The 19,842-nt window shown below is 37.4% G+C and overlaps 1 protein-coding gene across 5 annotated transcripts in view; it reads left to right on the top strand.

The window, feature by feature from the left end:
• LIX1 (limb and CNS expressed 1) overlaps nt 1–19,842 on the top strand; it is a 57,136-nt gene that overhangs the window by 9,040 nt on the left and 28,254 nt on the right. For all 5 annotated transcript variants that reach the window (XM_053225156.1, XM_053225153.1, XM_053225154.1 and 2 more), the window contains one exon: nt 14,840–15,003. In XM_053225156.1, coding sequence (XP_053081131.1) covers nt 14,840–15,003 — 164 coding nt within the window. The remainder of the gene's footprint in view (nt 1–14,839; nt 15,004–19,842) is intronic.

The raw sequence follows: 19,842 nt of genomic DNA, 5'->3' as shown, positions 1-19,842 counted from the left end.
TATTCCAATTCCTCACCTTTAGCCACTACAAAACTACAAGACAACTATTGGCTCCTAGAGGTGTCATATAACCGTGTCATTTGTGCTGTTATAGGAAAATGGGGGAGGGGACAAGGGAGGAGGATTGAAATGACCTCTTTTGGAAGTATGCAGGGAACCCACTAAATAGGCACATCTGAACAGGAGTATGACAGGAGGGTCAGAGGGGAAGGGCATGTTTGATGAGAAAGAACAGCTTGTCCCTAGAAGCTAAGGCAATACAAGAACAAGGCATTAGGGGAGGTGGAGACAAGGTGGTAAAGGCAGGTGGAATGATGCAGAAGTGCAGGCAACAGGGAGTCTTCAGAGTTAGCAGTGATCCTAGATTAGTTATGCAACTTTATGGTTTTATGTTGCATTGGGAAAAATATTATATTGACATCTTTTGGAGGCACACTTCCTCATGCTAAGTTAGGGAGAATTTAACTTTTTCAATGGCGAAAATCCTTTTGCCTATTCAGGCAAGATGCAAGATGTGTGAATATAAACATGCCTGTAGTGAGAAATCACTTTGACTTAACTGAAAGCCCAAATCAAGTCAAACTTTATTAAAATAGATTGTTAAAAAAAACTATCTTAGTTATCATTTAAGCCATGAGAATGTGTTAGTTTCCAGCATTGACTGATAAAGCGATGTTAGATTTCATTAATATGTTTTACGCCCAAATTTCATCGTGAAAAAATGAGACGTTTCCTTCCTAATCATTGCACAATTAGAAAATGTCTCACGTATTTGAGGTGCATTAACTTCCTTGGGAAACGTTTTTCGGCATAAAAGGTTTTATTTATATCAGATAGGTGAATACTTCAAAAGGTTCATTTTTACCCTTTGAAAAAATTGGACCAGACTATAAAGTTATTAAAACCATGTTAGTAATCATGGTTCTGGCTGTATGCAACCCAAGAGAGCAAAAATTCTCAAGAGTAAAGTATTTTCTCTATCCCATGCTTTTTAGTGGAGTTATCTGAAATCTATAAATTTGATGATACATTTATGGGTTTTGCATTTCACAGAAAGAAATGGAGTAGGATATAAGGGATGAAGGTACTTATGCAGTAAAATCTCTACACATATTGCACTGCATTCCACCACAAAGTGTGCCTAAAAGAATATGGTTAAAAAAAAATCTCACTGCTCACTAGCTTATTTCAGATTAATGATTGAATCTTAATTACAATAATTTTAGCATCTAAACTGTGAAGCCTGTTGAAGCCTATTGAAATGCTAATTTTACTTTATTACAGGATACAACTAGAAACAATTATATAATTATACTAAGAAACAAATGCAGATTTTGGTTCAGCTATCAGTGGCATAAACACTGTTTCCTAACCCTTTTTTCAGTATATATACATTTGGTAGAATTTAAATACTAAAAGTATCAGCCCCAGAGGAAAACTTTTCAAAATGGGGAAAAAAAAAGTGGCTTCTTGATCACTTAATGGCCATCTGTCTTAATACATTTATTTCTTAATACATAAGTAAGATTTAACAAATCAAAACAAAATATGATCTATATCCATCCTGTGATCAAATCTAGAACTTCTTCATGGTCTGCTGTCTCATCTCAACATAGGTTTTTTTTTTTTGTAGCAGTTAAGATTTGTTAGCCTGATCTCAACTTTAACAACTTCTGAAACTCATGTGTTAAGTTACAGCCCATAATAGGATACAGCTGCACAAGGGTGAGTTTCTAAGTCATGATTTTTCTGTTTAAATGATACGGTTTTACTGATTATGTGCTACAGATTGATTTAAGAAATGTAAGACAACTTTAGAAGCCTTTCATAAAAGAATCTTCTGTATTTAATACATTTCATATTGAAGTTTTAACCCCAAAAGCTCTTACTTCTTTGCCTCCATGTTCAAATGCTCATATAAGTTTAGTCTGTCAAGGTAGTTAAAACGATCTTATTTTAAATTAAAAAGAAATAAAAAGATTTTTATTGAAAGTTTAATATTGACAATTGTCAATAATATTGACAAAATATTACACTCCCTGTAGTTCTCTATATTCTTTCTCTTGTGTCCATGGAATGCTATTTGAATTATGGTTTGGCTTTTTTTTTTCCTGCTGCGATGATAATCAGTTGATCCCTATTTTGATCTCATCCCATCAGGCAGCTGTGGGAACCCGTCATTTAGTCACCACTCCTTTGACCCTTATGGCCTATATTATATAGTTTACATTTCTCTTGTGCAATATGAGTTGTAGCTTTGCTAGCATGTTTTTGTCCACACCTAGGTTGGATGTCCCAGGAGGGCAAAGCCATACCTTGCACTCCCATGTGCTCTCCCACAGGGTCAGGCACCTAGCAGGTGCACAAAAGACATTTTTGGTTGCTGATTGATTTGTTTTCTTCCTCACAAAAAGAGGAGAATATTTTTCCTATTGTCAGGTGTTCTCCTTTATTATAAAATAAACTGTACCTGAACCTTCTAAAACATCATACAGTGATACCTGAAACACAGCCTAATTGCATGCATGGTTAAACTGACAACCATATGAAATAGGATGGAGGAAAAAAGGACTCTGGAAATAAACACCCTCTTCAAACAACTTCCCCAGAGCACTGCCTGGGGTTGGTCATGGTAGAGCACCTCCAATCATTCCATATTCCACATTGGCACAATAACTTAGATTACCAATCCTTATATTCATCCTCAGGGTCTAACCTCAACCCTGGGTCACCAAAGGCCTTGCACCATGCTCTTTAAGGCCAAACTCTGTCTATGCCTCATACTTTACATAAACCCTAGTTAGACAGCTATTGCAGAGTCGTGAAAGGCTTTTTTTTTTCTTTTAATGTTTATTTACTTTTGAGAGAGAGAGGAGTGGGGAGGGGCAAGAGAAAGGGAGACACAGAATCGGAAGCAGGCTCCAGGCTCTGAGCGGTCAGCACAGAGTCCGATGGAGAGCTTGAACTAAGAGCCATAAGATCATGACCAGAGCCAAATAACCAGCTGAGCCACCCAGGAGCCCCGTGAAAGCATTCTTATAATGACTATACCTAGGAAAAGTACATTATACACCTAAAGCCACATCTGCACAGATTGAGCATTTTAACTAAACAGAATTGGTCAGCAAAGCAACCAGTGTTTTTTTTAATCTTTGATTAGTTATCTAAAATTAATAGTCCTACAAAGTCTCTTAAATACAGTGTAATGTCAGTGCCTAATAGAACATGAGAAAAATATATACTTCCTGATTGATTAAATAGATTACATCAGGTTTTTATTCTATGTAGCTTTGTGATTGGATGACATCATCTGACCATGATGCACATATAAACCACACATGGGAACTCAGGCATGCTGCTGATGCTGTTTAATTCTGGTATACTTCATGATCTTTTATTTTATTTTAATTGTCTTTGTGATTCCCTTTTGCTCCTTCATAGTCTTTCCCCTTTGCCTTCTTTAAAAAAATGACTCAGTACTTCCAAAGATATAAAAAATAAATGTCATTTACTTTAAAATTTTTTTAATGTTTATTTATTTTTGTTTAATTATTTTTGAGAAAGAGAGACAGAGTGTGAGCAGAGAGAGAGAGGGAAACACAGAATCTGAAGCAGGCTCCAGGCTCCAAGCTGTCACCACAGAGCCCAATGTGGGGCTTGAAGTCACAAACTATGAGATCATGACCTGAGCCGAAGTCAGATGCTTAACCAACTGAGCCACCTAGGTGCCCCCAAAATAAATGCCATTTAAATGTCTCCCCAAATGATATACAGTTCAGTAATTTTAAATTCTGAAGGTCAAAATTAAGCCAAAAAGAATGAGATACTTTTTTTGTACATTTTGGACAATCTCCCAAGAGGTTAACTTTGTAAAACAACCCAAAGGATCATTTCAAGAAAAATGTTCAGGGAAGAGCATGGGGACCACAGCAGAAGAAAAGAAAAAGCCAACAAAAGGAGAAACACAACCGGCTTTCCAGCTGCTGAAGGAGCTAGGCACTGATTCAAGTGCATTCCTAAAAGAAAGTTCCTCTCCTGGGAACAAAGTAATACTCCAAGTTGTCTCAGTCCTGCTGTGTAGCTGTGGCTACCTTTGAAAGAGTGTCTACACATAAGAAAAAGGGGCCCAGGATTCCTACACGTTGTACCCAACCTGACACACAAGCTGTGCCAGCAAGATTCCACTGGCCAGATCAAAACCTGGCAGAACCTGAGGATGGTTATAAATAATGAGACAACTAGGTCTGTTGGTCAGTGTCCTGCAGTTTACCAAGCCAAATGCAAGACCCATAGGTATCCCATTTTACTACCCATTTGGCGTGAATCATAAATTGGCATCACACCTTGAGCTTGCCCCTTAGATTATTTGGGGGATCTTTTTCTATTTGTCCTCAAAAAAACTAAGAAATCACATTTGACAAGAGCAAGCTGTATGTGATTGAACTGCTAGAATAGAAAATACTAATTAACTTTATTTTAAAATATCACCTGCTAAGGCTAATTTAATTAAAGATTATGTTAAAATATTGCATAACATAAATTCATCTGTTTAGAGGCAGAGAATCAATTTAAAAATATGTTAATCATCTTGAAAGCCTCTTAATGATTTATCCTTAAATGGTAGCCTTTCCAATTTGTCTTAAACTGTTTTTGGCAAGTGATATTTTACCCAGCTAGAATTTTTTCTCTGTAAGGCAGAAAAGAAATTGGTTCTTTTTTTCTGGTAGATTTGTAATATACTTTTAAGATCCCTTTTTGCTAGAAAATGAATCTTTTCCACTTAGGACTTATCTCATATTAGGTAGTTGAACTGGGCAACAAACTATAATGTTTCTATTTTCCTGAAGCATAAACAGTCATTAAGCATTAATTTTAAGTGAAAGTTAGCCCCTGTCATGTTTGCTAAAAGCAGTTGTATTGCCTTTAGCGTCCATTATAAAGTGAATAATATGGACAAACATCTCTGTTTCCAGATTTTGAGATGTAGCATTTCATCCATTTATTTTCTGGCTATTATGAAGCTTTGTCTTTACCAGCAAATAGTATCAAAAGAGGCCTCCCTTTACCATTTCTGAACTTTTTGCATATTTTGGAAATAAATAGCACAATGTGTACAATTAGAGAATTTTCAGACTTGCAGACTTTTTTTTAGACTGTTTAATGATATGGTTTCCAACCCAGGAACAATCAGTTTCAAAGATGCCACATGCAAGCATATAATCATGCCTTTTTCTTTCTTCCATCACCTTCTCTAACCACAAATAATAGCTAATGCTCTAGTGCTTACTATGTGTGAGGCTGTATTCTGACATTTCCCACTTAAGCCTAACAGAAACTGTGTAGTAAGTACTGCATGTTACAGTTAGAACTGGAGTAGTTAAGTGGGTACCTTTGACTGGTAAAGACAGGATTCAAACCCAGGCATTCTGACTCCAGGTTCCATGAGTTTAACTACTGAGTGAACTGCCTGCCAGTTGATAAAAGGTGGAGAGAGAAGACACAGTATACATTTTTTTGTGTTTGAACCAGTGTCTGTATTTGAGGATTCTTCTATAACACGCTCTATAATCCTTGGGCCTTTACATTCTATACATCTCAAAATGCCCATATGAAAACATAGATCATTTCTCGCTATTGGCATCTGCATCGCACGCATCCAATCCGTGAAAATGACAAGCTCCAAATTTGTAGGATAAAAGCCCTCTGAGTGTCTGGTTATTGATGATCTTATCTGAAGGGGATTTGTGCTTCTTCCAGGCTGCAGAATGAGCCTTCTCTCGCCTGCCTCATCTCCTACCCACTTCTCATAGATTTTTATGCCCGAACTCCTCCCAGAAACCCTCTCTTTGGTTCACTCAGATGTACAAGAGCAGCCATACATTCTTTCCAAGTGTCTGTGCTTGTGTCTTCATGGATGGAGTCACCACAAGCAGCACAGCACCTTAGGCAAAGACAAAGGGCAAGGGACTCTGTGCTCCTGCTTTTCTCACCCACTCGGGTAAAGCTGGGGCACTAGGACAGTGGGGTTGATTTCCAGTTATTAAAGGAAGCTAAGTCCTCTTACCCTGTCTCCTATCAAATCATACCCCTTTCCTAATGGCACCCTTTCCTATGCCCTCTTAAACAATTCCTTGGCTGACACATTATTTTTCTTACTCTGTTTGTCAAGCCATCCTTACTCCTTGGAGAGCACAGCTTCTTTCTCATCATGGTCTATATCTCATTCTTCTGAAGTGGCTCAGCTTAGGCCTTCCTCCAGGGCAGACTTTTCCTGAACTTTTCAGTCCACATTCATTTGCTTTCCCCCTGTGTGGATTGAATTCTTGTGCCATAAATTTTTAGGTTTTAAATATTACTTTAAAAACATCTCTGTTCTACAATGTAGCACTCTTAATATTTTCTTCACCAATTATATTATCATATATTATTTCTGCAATCAAACTGTAAATTGTTATGGGAAGAAGCCTGTTATGAACTTCTTTTTTAAATCCATATCATCAAGGTCATGGTCATCAGATAAACTATGCCAGTCAGTACACATTGCTGGTTAATTATGTTCCACTAATGCCAGAAGCTACTTTCAAATCCTTTTCAACACATTGCTCTAGGCAAGTCAGCGTAAGTGTGTTTGAGTTGGCACTCCAAGACAAAATTACTTACCATCTCTATTCAGGGGCTTCCTAAACTCTACTTTTTAAGAAAGTGAAGATCTTGTTACAAAGTGAGTAATAATCATGTGTCTACTCTGACCAGGCTTCATCTTTCTGCCCCTACTCCACCATCTCCAGCTGAGGCATGGCTGCCACCACCATATCCATGCTGTGTGAGCACCACAGTGGTTCATACATGAAACCTCCTATTCTAGAAGGAAGTCTTGACCTCTCTAGGAATTTTAGTGACTTCACTTACCTTCTACAAACTCATTCAGTTGCACTCAAATAGTTCAGAAAGGTAGAGTTTTCTTATATCCCAAGTGAATTCCACAATTGCTTCCAGATGAATAGCCCTGTGGTGTATACCAAGAAGGCTACAGAAAAGAATGAACCAGAGTCCCTGCCCTCCAGAATCTCACAGTCTGCTGTGAGTTAAATAACAGAAAACTGTATTCTGTAAGATGAATGCATTTCATTCCTCTAGCTAGAAAGAAGTCCAGCCAAGTCTGACTTTATCAGTTTAGCCTGGAACACCACATCCATTTCATTAGCATGGTTTAGAGAAGATTAAGTGCTAAGACACAAGGCCACTAATGGAATGAGAGCTCAGGAAAGGAGATCCATATGGGCTGGAACCCATGAGTAAGGCATGATAGAATAGGTGGTATTTCCTCTGAAGTGTGGGAGTAATTTGGATGGATAGAGGGGAGGAGCAGAAACAACACTCCTGGGAGAACTTGAACCAAAGGACAGGTAAAAAATAAGAACTATATGTTCAGGAACAAGTAAAGATACTGCTTTGCTGAAACTGATTGGGGGTTTCTATAGAAAAGATCAAAGGTTGGATGGTAAAGGTATTCCACATTGTTGGTTGTCTTCACTGGTCATCTGCCTTCTGTGAAATCCTTAATGCTCATCTTTTTATAATCAAAAAGAAAGCTTGAGGAAGGGAAAAATGAAATCCTCATTTATGAAAGATTTTTTTGGAGATAGAATTACCACTCTGAAAACTCTGTCATATTCAAATTTCAAAACACAATGACAAAGAAAGTAGCCATACTAATAATGCCTATAAATTACAATGCAAATTTTCTTGTTGATACACAAAATAATCAAAACTTCCGAAATGGTTTATGTTAGTTCAGGCTATTGCAACAAAATACCATAGACTGGTTGGCTTAAACAACAGAAATTTATTTTCTCATAGTTCTGAAGGCTGGGATGTCCAAGATCAAGTTTTCAGCATATTTGCTTCCTGGTGATAGACCTCTTCCTGGCTTGCAGATGGCTGCCTTCTTGCTGTATATTCACATCGCCAAAATAGGAAGCTCTGGCATCTCTTTCTGTTCTTATAAGGGCACTAACCCCATCATGGGGGCCCCAACCCAATGACCTAATTTAAACCTAATTACCTCCCCAAAGCCCCATCTTCTAATACTATCATCCTGGGAGTTAGGTCTTTAACATATGGATTTGGTGATTGGGGGAAGGAAGGATAGGTAGGAGGCACAAATATTTAGTCCATATCAGGGTCAATCACTTGTGCCTGAGAAAGCAATTTGGGGAAATGCAAAGGATTAAGAAGTTTGATGTGCACAGTAAATTCAGAGGTTTAATTCCTTTCTTTACTCTCAGATGTTATAAACTGATAGAAGTCACAAAAAAGAACTGAATTTCATGCTATTATTCTTAGGCCCTCCCCAACATTTGTCTCTCCTTCTACTCCTCTCACACCCCTAGTCTCAGCCATTTGATATTCTATTTCTTTGTAGTAATTTTACCAGTTTAACATTAGTTACCTTGAAAAACATAAAACCACTGATGACCTGTGGGTATTATACCGTGAACTAGGAGGGCTGCTCAGTTTGTCTTGACTCCAGCATTAGGCAAATTGTTAACCATCTACCTTATCCCAGTCTAGCTGGGGATGCACTACCTCTCTCATATTGTGTCCAGATTCACTGTGGATGACCAATTTATCTTGTCCTGGCTATGGATAAAGACCTTTTTCTTTAGTGTCCATTAAAACAAAGTAGAAAGTTAAAAAAAACAAAACAAACTTTACTAAACTTTGAGAGGAATAATGCATAACCAAAAATGATATGTTCCAAACTATAGCTTCTTGACATTAAGATGGAGGGCATAATCAGGCAGAGAATTGACCTTGGCTTTTGCTCATGGCCCTCTGCCCAGGAAGCCTGTCCAAGCTCCTCATCAGTCTTTTATCATTTCCTCTTCTTCCTCTTGTTTCTCTGTTAGTCATCCTTACTTGAAAGAAGGGACTAGAATGGGAGGCCCAGTCACTGCCCTCTCTGAGGTATACAATCAGTGGGTATTTACACCATTGCTTTAAACCAGAGCAAAGTGTTGGTTGAAGATTGGTCATCAGGATACCTGTTCACATCCTGGCTGCTCATTCATTATGCCAGTTCCAAGGGAACTGGAATTCCAAGGGAATTCCATGGGAATATGTCATATAACCTGAATGAAAAAATACAAATATTGGCCTTTGCTTTATTTGACTTTGTCAAGAACGTGTCAAAAAAAAAAAAAATGCCCCCTGGGAAAACATAGGTGAGGTAATTCTTGTGGAGAGCCTCACATTGCCAACAGCCTCGCAAATGCAGCACATCTTTTATGCTTTGATGGTATTCAAATACTCAACTAATATTAATTATGCTCATACTATGTTCCAGACTCAGTGGAAAGAAAAAATGATGTAATTCTTCCTCTAAAGAGCACTGTCTTCAGTAGAGGTAGGCACACATGAAAACAACCTAAACTCTGCCATAATTAGAGAGTGTCTCAGAATGAACAAAGAGCATAGATTATAAACTCAGACAGCACTAGGTTAAAAATCCCAAGTCTAAGACTTAGTAGCTGTTTGATTGTACCTTTAGCATCTTTAATGTCTAATCTATAAGTTGTGGATGATAATACCCAGTTGTAGGGGATGTTATAAAGATTAAAAGAGACACGGTACCTGGGTAGCTCAGTCGGTTAAGCGTCTGACTTTGGCTCAGGTCATGATCTCACAGTCCGCGAGTTTGGGCCCCACGTCAAGCTCTGTGCTGACAGCTCAGAGCCTGGAGCCTGCTTCGGATTCTGTGTCTCTGTCTCTCTCTGCCCCTCCCCTGCTCATGCTCTGTCTCTCTCTGTCTCAAAAATAAATAAAAACATTAAAAAAAATAAAGAGTAAATGAGAAAATGCATAGTGCCTGGCTTATAATAGGTACACATGGATATCAGAATAGCAACTTCTTCCTATAACAGGACTTCTCAAATGTGCATCACATTTGATGTGCATGCACATTTAATGTGCATCAGATTGCCTGAGAATCTTGTTAAAAATGCAGATTCTGGGGGCACCTGTGTGGCTCAGTAGGTTAAGCGTCCGACTTCAGCTCAGGTTGTGATCTCGTGGTCCGTGAGTTCGAGCCCCGCGACGGGCTCTGTGCTGACAGCTCAGAGCCTGGAGCCTGTTTCAGATTCTGTGTTTCCCTCTCTCTGACCCTCCCCCGTTCATGCTCTGTCTCTCTCTGTCTCAAAAATAAATAAAGGTTAAAAAAAAATTTTTTTTTAAATGCAGATTCTGGTTCGCTAGGCCTGGGGTCGGGCCTATGATCCTGCATTTCTAACCAGTCCCCAAGTGATATCCATGCTGCTTCTCAGAGAATTGAAGTTTTTGAAACAAGGATTTTGTGATTATTTTGGCTTTGTTTTTATTTTTAAGTAGTTGATGCTGAAAGTGAATCTTAAAAGATAACTAGACCATGCAAGAAGTCAACAGCCACTGGGGAAAAGGGCATTCTAAGAAGAGGAATGGAAGTAAGAGGCTTGCCATTAACATAAAATTCAAGGAAGTGTAAGGGGCCTGGAAGGTGTCTTGAGGAGAGAGGAGGGAGGTGGCTTGTATGGAACAAGAGAGTATCAAGACATGGAGTCTTCTATGCCTTGCCAAGGAGTTATTTATCTTATAGGTAATGAGGGACTCAGAGAGGGATTTTAAGAAGATGTGAATGAGAGGCGCCTGGGTGGCTCAGTTGGTTAAGCATCCAACTTCGGCCCAGGTCATAATCTTGTGGTTTGTGAGTTCAAGCCCCGAGTTAGACTCTGTGCTGACAGCTCAGAGCCTGGAGCCTGCTTCAGATTCTATGTCTCCCTGTCTCTCTGCCCCTCCCCGTTCACACTCTGTCTCTCTCTCTCTCAAATAAAAAATAAATAAACGTTAAAAATTAAAAAAAAAATGTTAATGATTTTATGAACTGTGAGATTTAGAAGATTACCCTGGAAACAACTGGAGGATGGGTTGGATAGGAGAATAATGGAAGTCAGGAGGATATTATGGTATACTGGATGAGATATGAACCAATGCAGCAATGGCAGTACAGATTGAGAGGAAGTGGAGATTATGCAAGACATTAGGATATGGAATTGGTAAAACTTGGGCATTTATTAGAATGGAAAGAGGACATGAAATTTAAGGTTCCTGCCAGGTTTTTGATTTAGGTGACTGAGTAGGTCATAATATTACTTTCTAAATACTTCAGGAGGAAGAGAAGAGTTTTTGGGAAAGAAAATTAGTTGCGTTTGGAAAATGTTGAATTTGTGTGACATCTAATAAGCAAGTATCTATTAACAAGGTTGGAGCTATAGGAGAATGGTGTGGGAACCGTTGGCTTATATTATGGTAGATACAGTCATGGAGCTAGGTTCTGTCATTTAAGGAAAATGGTAGAAAGCAAGAAAAGACAAGATTTTTATTCAGATCAACATGAGGGGTAACGGAGGAAGAGAAACCCAGAAAAGAAACTGAGAGCAAATGGTTAAAAATAGAAAAGCAGAATCAGGATGAATACTGTCAGAAAAGACTAGAGATATGAACATTTCTAGAAGAAACTGACCAGCTATGTCAAATACAGTTAGAGGTCAAATACATAAGAACTGAAAATTAAGATTTGTTGATATTTACTAGAGCAGTTTCAGCGGAATAAAGTGCAGAAAAATAAAGTCAGATTGTGGAGGGTTAAAAATGAATGGAAGATAAAGAATCAGAGATAGTAATATAAGATATTCTTTCTAGTAGCTTAGCCACAACAGGAAAATATTAATAACTAATAGCCAAAAATAGTCCCAAGGTTGAGTGTTTCATTTAATTGACTGATTGATTGATTCATTATCTTGAGCATGCCTATGGCTGCTGAGAAGTTGTGAATAAAGAGGAAACCTTTAAAAATAGGAGGTGAAGAGAATTACTACCAGAACAATGCCATTTGAGACTGGAAGAAATAATGTGGATCTGGGCACTTGAGCAGATGGGTCACTAGATGTGGGGATGGATATCACATGCTTGGTAGCCCAATTTTTTTCTGTAATAAGGGAGACAGGATCATTAGCTGAGCATCAAAGGGCAATTGTGGCTAGGGACTAAATTGTGTAGTGAGGCCTATCCTCAAACTTGGGTGGTTTTCTTCAGCAGAACTTAAGCCTCTGCTTGCATTTCCTTTGACATTGCCCATAAACCTTGTTGTTACTACTTCAAAAAAAATAAAGGATCATATGTTTCATAAATAGAGTATCCTCTGCTATACTGATTCTTTGGAATTTCAAATAGCAAGCTGGCCTTCTTCCCTTTGCACTCCATTCATCAGGTTTTCCAGTCGACAAGAGGAGATAGAGATAGAAAGATGGATTGTGTGTGTGCATGTACATATGTTGTACTCTTTAGAGGTGATGACATACACAGAACTATCAAAGAAGTCTTCCAAGGTTGCAGAATGAAAAATTTGAAAACTGCTACTCGTGTTCATATAGAAATCTACTTATTACATACCTTTGAACTCTTTAATCCACATAGCTTTGCATGCCAAAATTCTTGTGTTCATTTTACCTAGACTATCATGAGTCTTCATCTTCCAACTTCAGTTCTCAGCTTAAATTCATCCAACAATGAACTGACTTAAAATAGCAGTCTATTGTGCCTTGTGTTCTATCAGAGCAACAGTTTACTGGCTTTTGTTTTAGGCTTCAGTCTTTAAGACATCCTGCTGAATTCTGGTGGTCACATGCAAGTAGAAATGCAAACCAGAAAGCTCAAAAATCCTTGCTTTCTTAGAGCTGGGAGGCCAGGGAAGATGAGTAGCAAAAATACAGTTTAGGATATAAAAGTTCTATTTAGAAGTACATCAACTGGTAGAAAATATTATTCAAATATTTTTGAATAAATGAAAAACTCTGTAATGACCAATCTCACCTTGACCACTTCAACATGTACTTTTTAGTTAATTCACCTACACCCTCTGATAGTCTTATGTTTTCCTTTTTGTTTTTCAAAACACTTCTTAAATACTAACCATTACAGTTTTAAAATATACACAGGCATCTGATTCCTTAGGCATCTTGAGAATTTGCCTGAACTGCACACTATGAAACTGATCCACGACCTAGGAATGAGGTAAAGGCGCCACGTGCTCTAGTAAACAACTTAGAAGGTGGTTGTGCATTGTTTTTGCCTCCAGGTTAAACTCTGTGACTTTCCTGACTCCCTGAAAACTATTGAAGCCCAACATTTTGAAGCACAGTTAGGAATGTATTTAGGAGAATGCAAAGGACATAGGCACAATATTATGCAAAGACTGTTTGGAAGAACAAAAACTATTTAATCCAGAACTTGAGGAAACCTGAGAGTTGTCTGTATTAGTATACTTTCACATACAAGTGAAAGACACCAATACAAAATGATTAAGGAAAAAGCAGATTCATTGACTCAGGGGCTCAAAGTATTTCTTTGGAACTTAGTCTTTCTTTCTCCATCTCTTGGTTTTACACTTCTCTGTGTTGGCTTTCTTCTCAGCCACGTTTCTCCCTTGCTTGGGCAGTGCCACACTTACCTCGTATCCTCCCAGCAACCTAGTGAAAAAGGGGAGAATCTGGTCTTCCAACATTTCCAACAGAAGTCCTGCACTCATTGGTTCTAAATGACTTGGCTTTGGTCAAACCTCCATCCCTCAACCCTGAAGAAGACATGGTTGAAGGAAAGATGATTGTTTAAAGAAAACCTTTATGCTATTCCCACAAAGAGGGGAAGCAAATGCCAGGCAGGCAAAAACAACAGATGTCCTATATTGCCTTCATGCATGTGGTGGACTTTCATGTGGATAAGGGGATAAACTTCTGTGAGGCCCCAGAAATGAGAAATAGACCACTTGCAGGAACCTTACAGAAAAGCAGATTTCAGCTTACTCCCAAAAAGGATCTTTTCACAGAACCATTAAGAGTTGAAACAGGCTGCCTCAAGGTGTGCCAAGTGCCAGCTCCTTCCCTATGTTAAGGCGCAAGCCAGATAGGCAGCTGTCAATAGTGTTGTGTAAGACATTCCTACATTAGGCAGAACTTTGCCTGCATGACCTGTAAGGTCTCTTTTGATGCTACAATTCTATTATCCTTGTTAATTTCCACAATTCAATTTGCAGTACAGGATAAACAAACCAACCAAATTTGATCTGAAACTTCTGCAGTCTATCACAGGTCATTTAATCTAAAACACATGGCTATAGCCATTACTATGTTTTCTGAAGTCATCTAACAGACGTAGTCCTTAACAAGGTCTCCATGTTATTAGTTTCACTTATGGCTTTTTCCAGCCTCCTGCTTATTACACAATTGCCTTTCATTCTCCTTTAGATTGGGATGGAGAGGAGCATGAAAGAGTTTTCTTCTTTCTGCCTGTCTCCTCTTAAATCTTATACTAGGTGGGTCCCAATTAAAATCGCATTGTTTATATCTTTACCTCCAAATTTGGCTTTCACTTTGTAAGTGTAAGAATCTATGAGAAATGGGAGCAGGGGCCATGGATAACCATAGCTCTAAACAAAGTTTATTGAAACAAATTTTCAAAGAAGAAAGAGTGATGTTTTTAATTTGATATTAAAAATTAATTTATAAAGTAAATTTAATATAATGCAACATTATTAGAATTAGGGTACCAAACCACTTGAGCCATACTCATAAAGAGGTAAACACATTTGCATTAAATAGGAAAGCACTCCCTCCCACTCCCACAGTACATACTGTTCTGCCTAAATTGGAAATGACATGTTACACAATCCAGCATGCAAATAAAATTTTGTTTTTGCCAGAATACATCCTTCCTTAATAACCGATTGTGTTTTTTTTGTGTTTTTCAGTGAATGTTGTGTCAATGTTACAGGAATTTTGGGAAAGCAAGCAGCAGCAGAGGGCTGCATTCCCAAGTGAAGGCGTGGTGGTCTATGAGTCACTGCCATCTCCAGGACCTCCCTTTGTGAGTTATGTGACCCTCCCAGGGGGAAGCTGTTTTGGCAACTTTCAGGTAAGAAACAACCATAAATTGGTCAGGAAAAGTTAATTGGGTTAAGAGAGTAAGTCGTTTTATAAAATGGTAACATTATAAGCTTTCTTGGTCGTAGTGAAAAATAAGTTGTGTCACATTCCATTATATATACAGGTTGGTCAGGTGTTCCAATTTTTTTAAATGTAATTGTTTTAAATTAAGTGATATTTCTTTGTGGAAAATTAATTTTATAGCATTTTATTTGCTGATAGCTGCTGCCTTTCCCCTCAGAATATTTTAGAATAAACCATACAGAACAAGGAAACTCTTGCAAAGTCCTTCCATCAGGGGCCTTCCATCAATTTTGTAATCAAATGCTAATCAATCTACTACACACCAAAGCAGGAACCAACAGCAAAGGTTGAGACTCACAGGTCTGAGTTCAGGCACTTGTACTAAGCCCAACTTCTGCCTCTGAATAACTGTATATCCTTGGGAAGCTGATTTTAACTTCTTGATTTCACTGATTTTGAAATGGGGAATAATATCCGTGGTGTTAGTTGGGAGTCATATCAGATATATATGCAATATACTTATATGCACATACTAGGTATTCTAAGTATTTTTTGGTAATTATTATAAAGGCTCTTTTAGTTGGTTAAATCTTTATTTTGTTTATGATTAACGTAAATGATGATGCATTTCTAGTTGTATATCAACTCACACAAAAACATTGCCTATATTAACCATCAACTTATGATTGTCCAGTGTATATGACAAATATTCATTGACTAGGAAATATCAAGCATTGGGCCAAGTGATGAGGATATAGTCCATACCTTGAAGAAATAAGTGTGCAAAAAAATTATAGTAATCAAATAGTTATAGATGAGGGTCAATGAAAGCATAAAGAAGAAACTTCTCAGTTTACCAGTCACCTTTCTAAGTACTCCTTTAATGCAGTAACTTTCTCTCTCAATTTTCCATAACTGGCAAAAATGCTTTAATTATAGTTTATGAACTATATGCTCAACAAGCACTCAAGTTTCCCTCTTAGGTTTGACAACTAGGAACCCCAGAGGCAAATTTACAGTGTACCTCTTTGCAGTGTGAGTCTACAAAACTTAATGTCACGTAATTAAGGACTAACATTATACTTGATATTATTTAGATTTCTACCTTTACTCTCCCTTTGAACCTAGTGTGCCTTACTCATTTATTTTATCCTGCTACTGTGTATCTATTACTTGTTATTTCAAACCTTTATGGAGTGAGTCTAATAAATAGACCCAAACCATGAGGGTGTCTTTGCCAGTCAATACAGGGGACATGACATTCCTAGCATACAGAACAGTATGTGGAAAGGCCTGGAGGAAGAGAAAACCACAAGCACTTTCAGACTTTGGGAAGCCTAAGTGTGCCTGTGGCAGGGAAATGGTAGGAGATGATGGAATAGGCACTCATATCAAACCATAAATTTTCTTCATACTTTGCAAAGGAGAACAGGTTCTATTCTGTATACAATCAGAACCCCTGAAGGATTCTGAGCAGGAGACTGATACATTCAAATGTGTTTCAGAAGGATTATTCTGACAGTAGCATGACAGTAATTTTCAGGAACTGTTTTCAAAACTTCTGGCCCAGCCCGCTACGGAGGTCTTGCTTTCTCCTACCCTGAACATTGATCAACAGTGGACCTCTATTTGACCTCTGACTAATGACAGTGAGTTGCCTAATGAAGATGATTTGAAGGCAGGTCTAGAAGCCTCAAAACAGAGTTTAACATAACCACAGATACTTAGACAAGGATGAGGGAGAGGGGAAGGGGAAGAAAGGCAGCAACTGAGAAAGGGATTCCCAAATCATGTGAACCTGCAGGCCCATCATTGAGCATTCTAAGGTGAAGTTTGCCTACTCATACAGAGCTTCCATCAGACTTCTCATTCAGAGGAGACCTTCTAGGCAGAACTTGCTCTGTGGCAGAACTACTCAGCCACAGAACAAGGTCTTGCCAGCTACCTGAATGAATCTCTTTGTCCATGAATGTAAATGGTCTAAAGACCACCAAACATCTGAGGAAAACTAAAAACAGAAGAGAAAGGCCAAGTCAAACAAACATAAGAATATAAAGAATTCAAGCAACAGATGACATAAGAGAGGATTCCAGTGAGAATCCTCAGAAAATTGTGGAAAGATATTTATCCTTGAAATAGCTATGAAACAAGGCAGGGAACAAGAAATTTAAAAATATGGTTGCCAAATTAGAATAATAAAAATAAATAAATAAAAGAGGAGTAAATAGATGAGTGGATATAGGTCACAGCCAAATTAGTAAAGGATGACAAAGTAAAAATTTTATTAGTAAAGTAAATGTTCTACAACATAGAGCAAAAAGACAAAGAGATGGGAAAAAAATTAATACAGGAGATATGGGGATAAATCCTGGAGGCAAACATTAATCTCATAAGGGTTCTAGAAAGAGACAAAGGAAATAGTGGTGAATAAATATATAACAGAAACAATTTTCTTTGAGTTAAAGAAGTCACAAATTTTCATATAGAAATGAAAATTTATTTTACATTTCTATAATGTAAAATTTCTATAATATGGAAATTTATGAAAATTTATTTTACATTTCTATAATGTAAAATTTCTATAATATGGAAATGGCCTACCATATTCCAAACAGGATCATGATGAAAGAATCACAGAGTTCCGTGGGACTTAGAGAAAATATTCTGCTTAACAGATGGATCAAGAGCCTTTTTTTTTGATACTAGATTTGTAATTGATCTCACTGGTTTGGGTTTTAGTTTTTGGTTTTATTTTAATGTAGATTGAATTTCTATGTAAGATAGGTTTGGAGGAACTGATGTCATAGGGCAAAAAATGGCAAACCTGGTCAACAAAACTGAACTATTCTTTTGAAAAGATTAATAAAAAACATTTTTGGAATTTCTGAGTAAGAAACAATACAAAGCATACACTACACTAAGCATGATAAAAGGAATGCAATCATAGGAGTATAATATAAGAATACTACATAAACAATTATATTGAAAAACATGAAAACTTAGATGATATTAAAAAAACTTAGATGATATTGACTACGTTTTGGGAAGTCTCTGTATTATCTTTGAAACTCTTCTATAAGTCTACAATTATTTCAAAATTAAAATTTAAAAAAGGTTTTCAGTGGCTCCCTATTACCTTCTTATTAAAGTTTAAATTCCTTAAACTGGACCCCAACTTTCCCTTTCAACTTTATCTCCCTGAATTCCTCTTCTGACACTCAATGCTTCAGCCTAACTGTTCTTCATTTATATCTTGACCTCTTCTAGCTACTACTTATATGCATATACTTATATGCATATGCACAGTCTATAATAAAATGTAAATGCCTCAGAGATAGGCTCTGTATCCTATCCCTATGACTCCAAGCACTGTGCTTTGCATATAGTAATGCCTAATAAATTTTGTTGAAGGAATAGCTAAATGAATGAATAAAAAATCTCAAAAATCACTGAAGTTTAGGGGCACCTCGCTGGCTCAGTAGGTTAAGCATTTAACTTTTGATTTAGGCTCAAGTCATGATCTCACACTTTGTGAGTTCAACCCACACGTTGGGCTCTACACTGACAGTGTGGAGCCTGCTTGGGATTCTCTCCCTCTCTCTCTCTCTCTCTTTTTCTGCCTCTCCCCTTCTCACACTCTTGTCTCAAAAATAAATAAATAAACTTAAAGAAATCACTGAAGTTTATATTTGTCCATTATTGTATACGATCACTCTTCATTGATATATAAAATAGTATATATATTATTATATGCAATACAATATATCAAATAAGGTATTTTACCTAACTATAAGATGGTGGGCTGGCAAGGAAAAGTCAGAAACATTAAAATCAGATAATATTATTATGTTCATATCTGTGGCTTAATTTAAAAATATTATTGTAAAAAACATCTAAGTCTCTCTGACTTTAATTTATGCATAATAACTTTCCTTCCACCCTATACCCATGCCCATGAATAAGCAAGATTTGGCCATCCTCTCACCCAAGTGTTCATTATGTCTGTCCTTATGTAATAAGTGCATTCATTATAATATATCTAGAATATAATGTATATGACAGATCAGTGCATGGGTCTAGAGCACATGAGTTTAAGAAACTCAAATTTTCTTTTTTTTGTTTTTTGCTTTCACTACACTGAGAATTATGAATTTCCCAATCATCTCATAAATTTCTACTTAAAATGATAGGGCTTCCCCTAGATAGTACATTCAACATCCTCCTTGTGGTCTTTAAAAAATAGAAGACAAAATGAGAAAACTGAACTCTTCAATAGGGAAGCCTCTTGGTGATTTCTCTGATCATTTCAGAGTCTCCTTTACCTTATGTTTAAATCATTATATTTTAAGGTTCTCAGGAGGATTGTTAACATCGTTGCTTTAAAAGATGCAGAATTTCCTGAATCAAATGTTTTGAAAATGTGTTTGGGTGATTGGCTGACAAATCTGGTCCCTTAACCCATTTGGCCTTCCAAAATATGATTTGAGAAAGGAAAACCAGGAAATAGAAAAAAAGAAAGAAAATTTCTCCTAAAGCAATGTCCTTACCCTTTTCTTTGTCAGTTCAGAAACCATCTTAAATGTTATTTTCACCATATAACATTTCATCATGTTTTTGCCAGCAGTTGGCCAGTAAGAGCCTACATGCTCATTCCTGCAATGCTTTTCACATAATCAAATGTCACCCTTGTGCACTGCAAATCATTTCATGATGGATTATTAATGCCAAGACCATGTGCTGAGACATGGAGAAACCATTATGCCAGCAGTAGCCTTCTTACTGAGCCATGGACGTCACCTCCAAT

The sequence above is a fragment of the Acinonyx jubatus genome, chromosome A1 (assembly GCF_027475565.1).
Source record: "Acinonyx jubatus isolate Ajub_Pintada_27869175 chromosome A1, VMU_Ajub_asm_v1.0, whole genome shotgun sequence".
In the NCBI taxonomy this organism is placed as follows: Eukaryota; Metazoa; Chordata; class Mammalia; order Carnivora; family Felidae; genus Acinonyx; species Acinonyx jubatus.
Note: the sequence above shows the minus strand (reverse complement) of the source record. Positions and strands in the feature narration are given on the sequence as shown.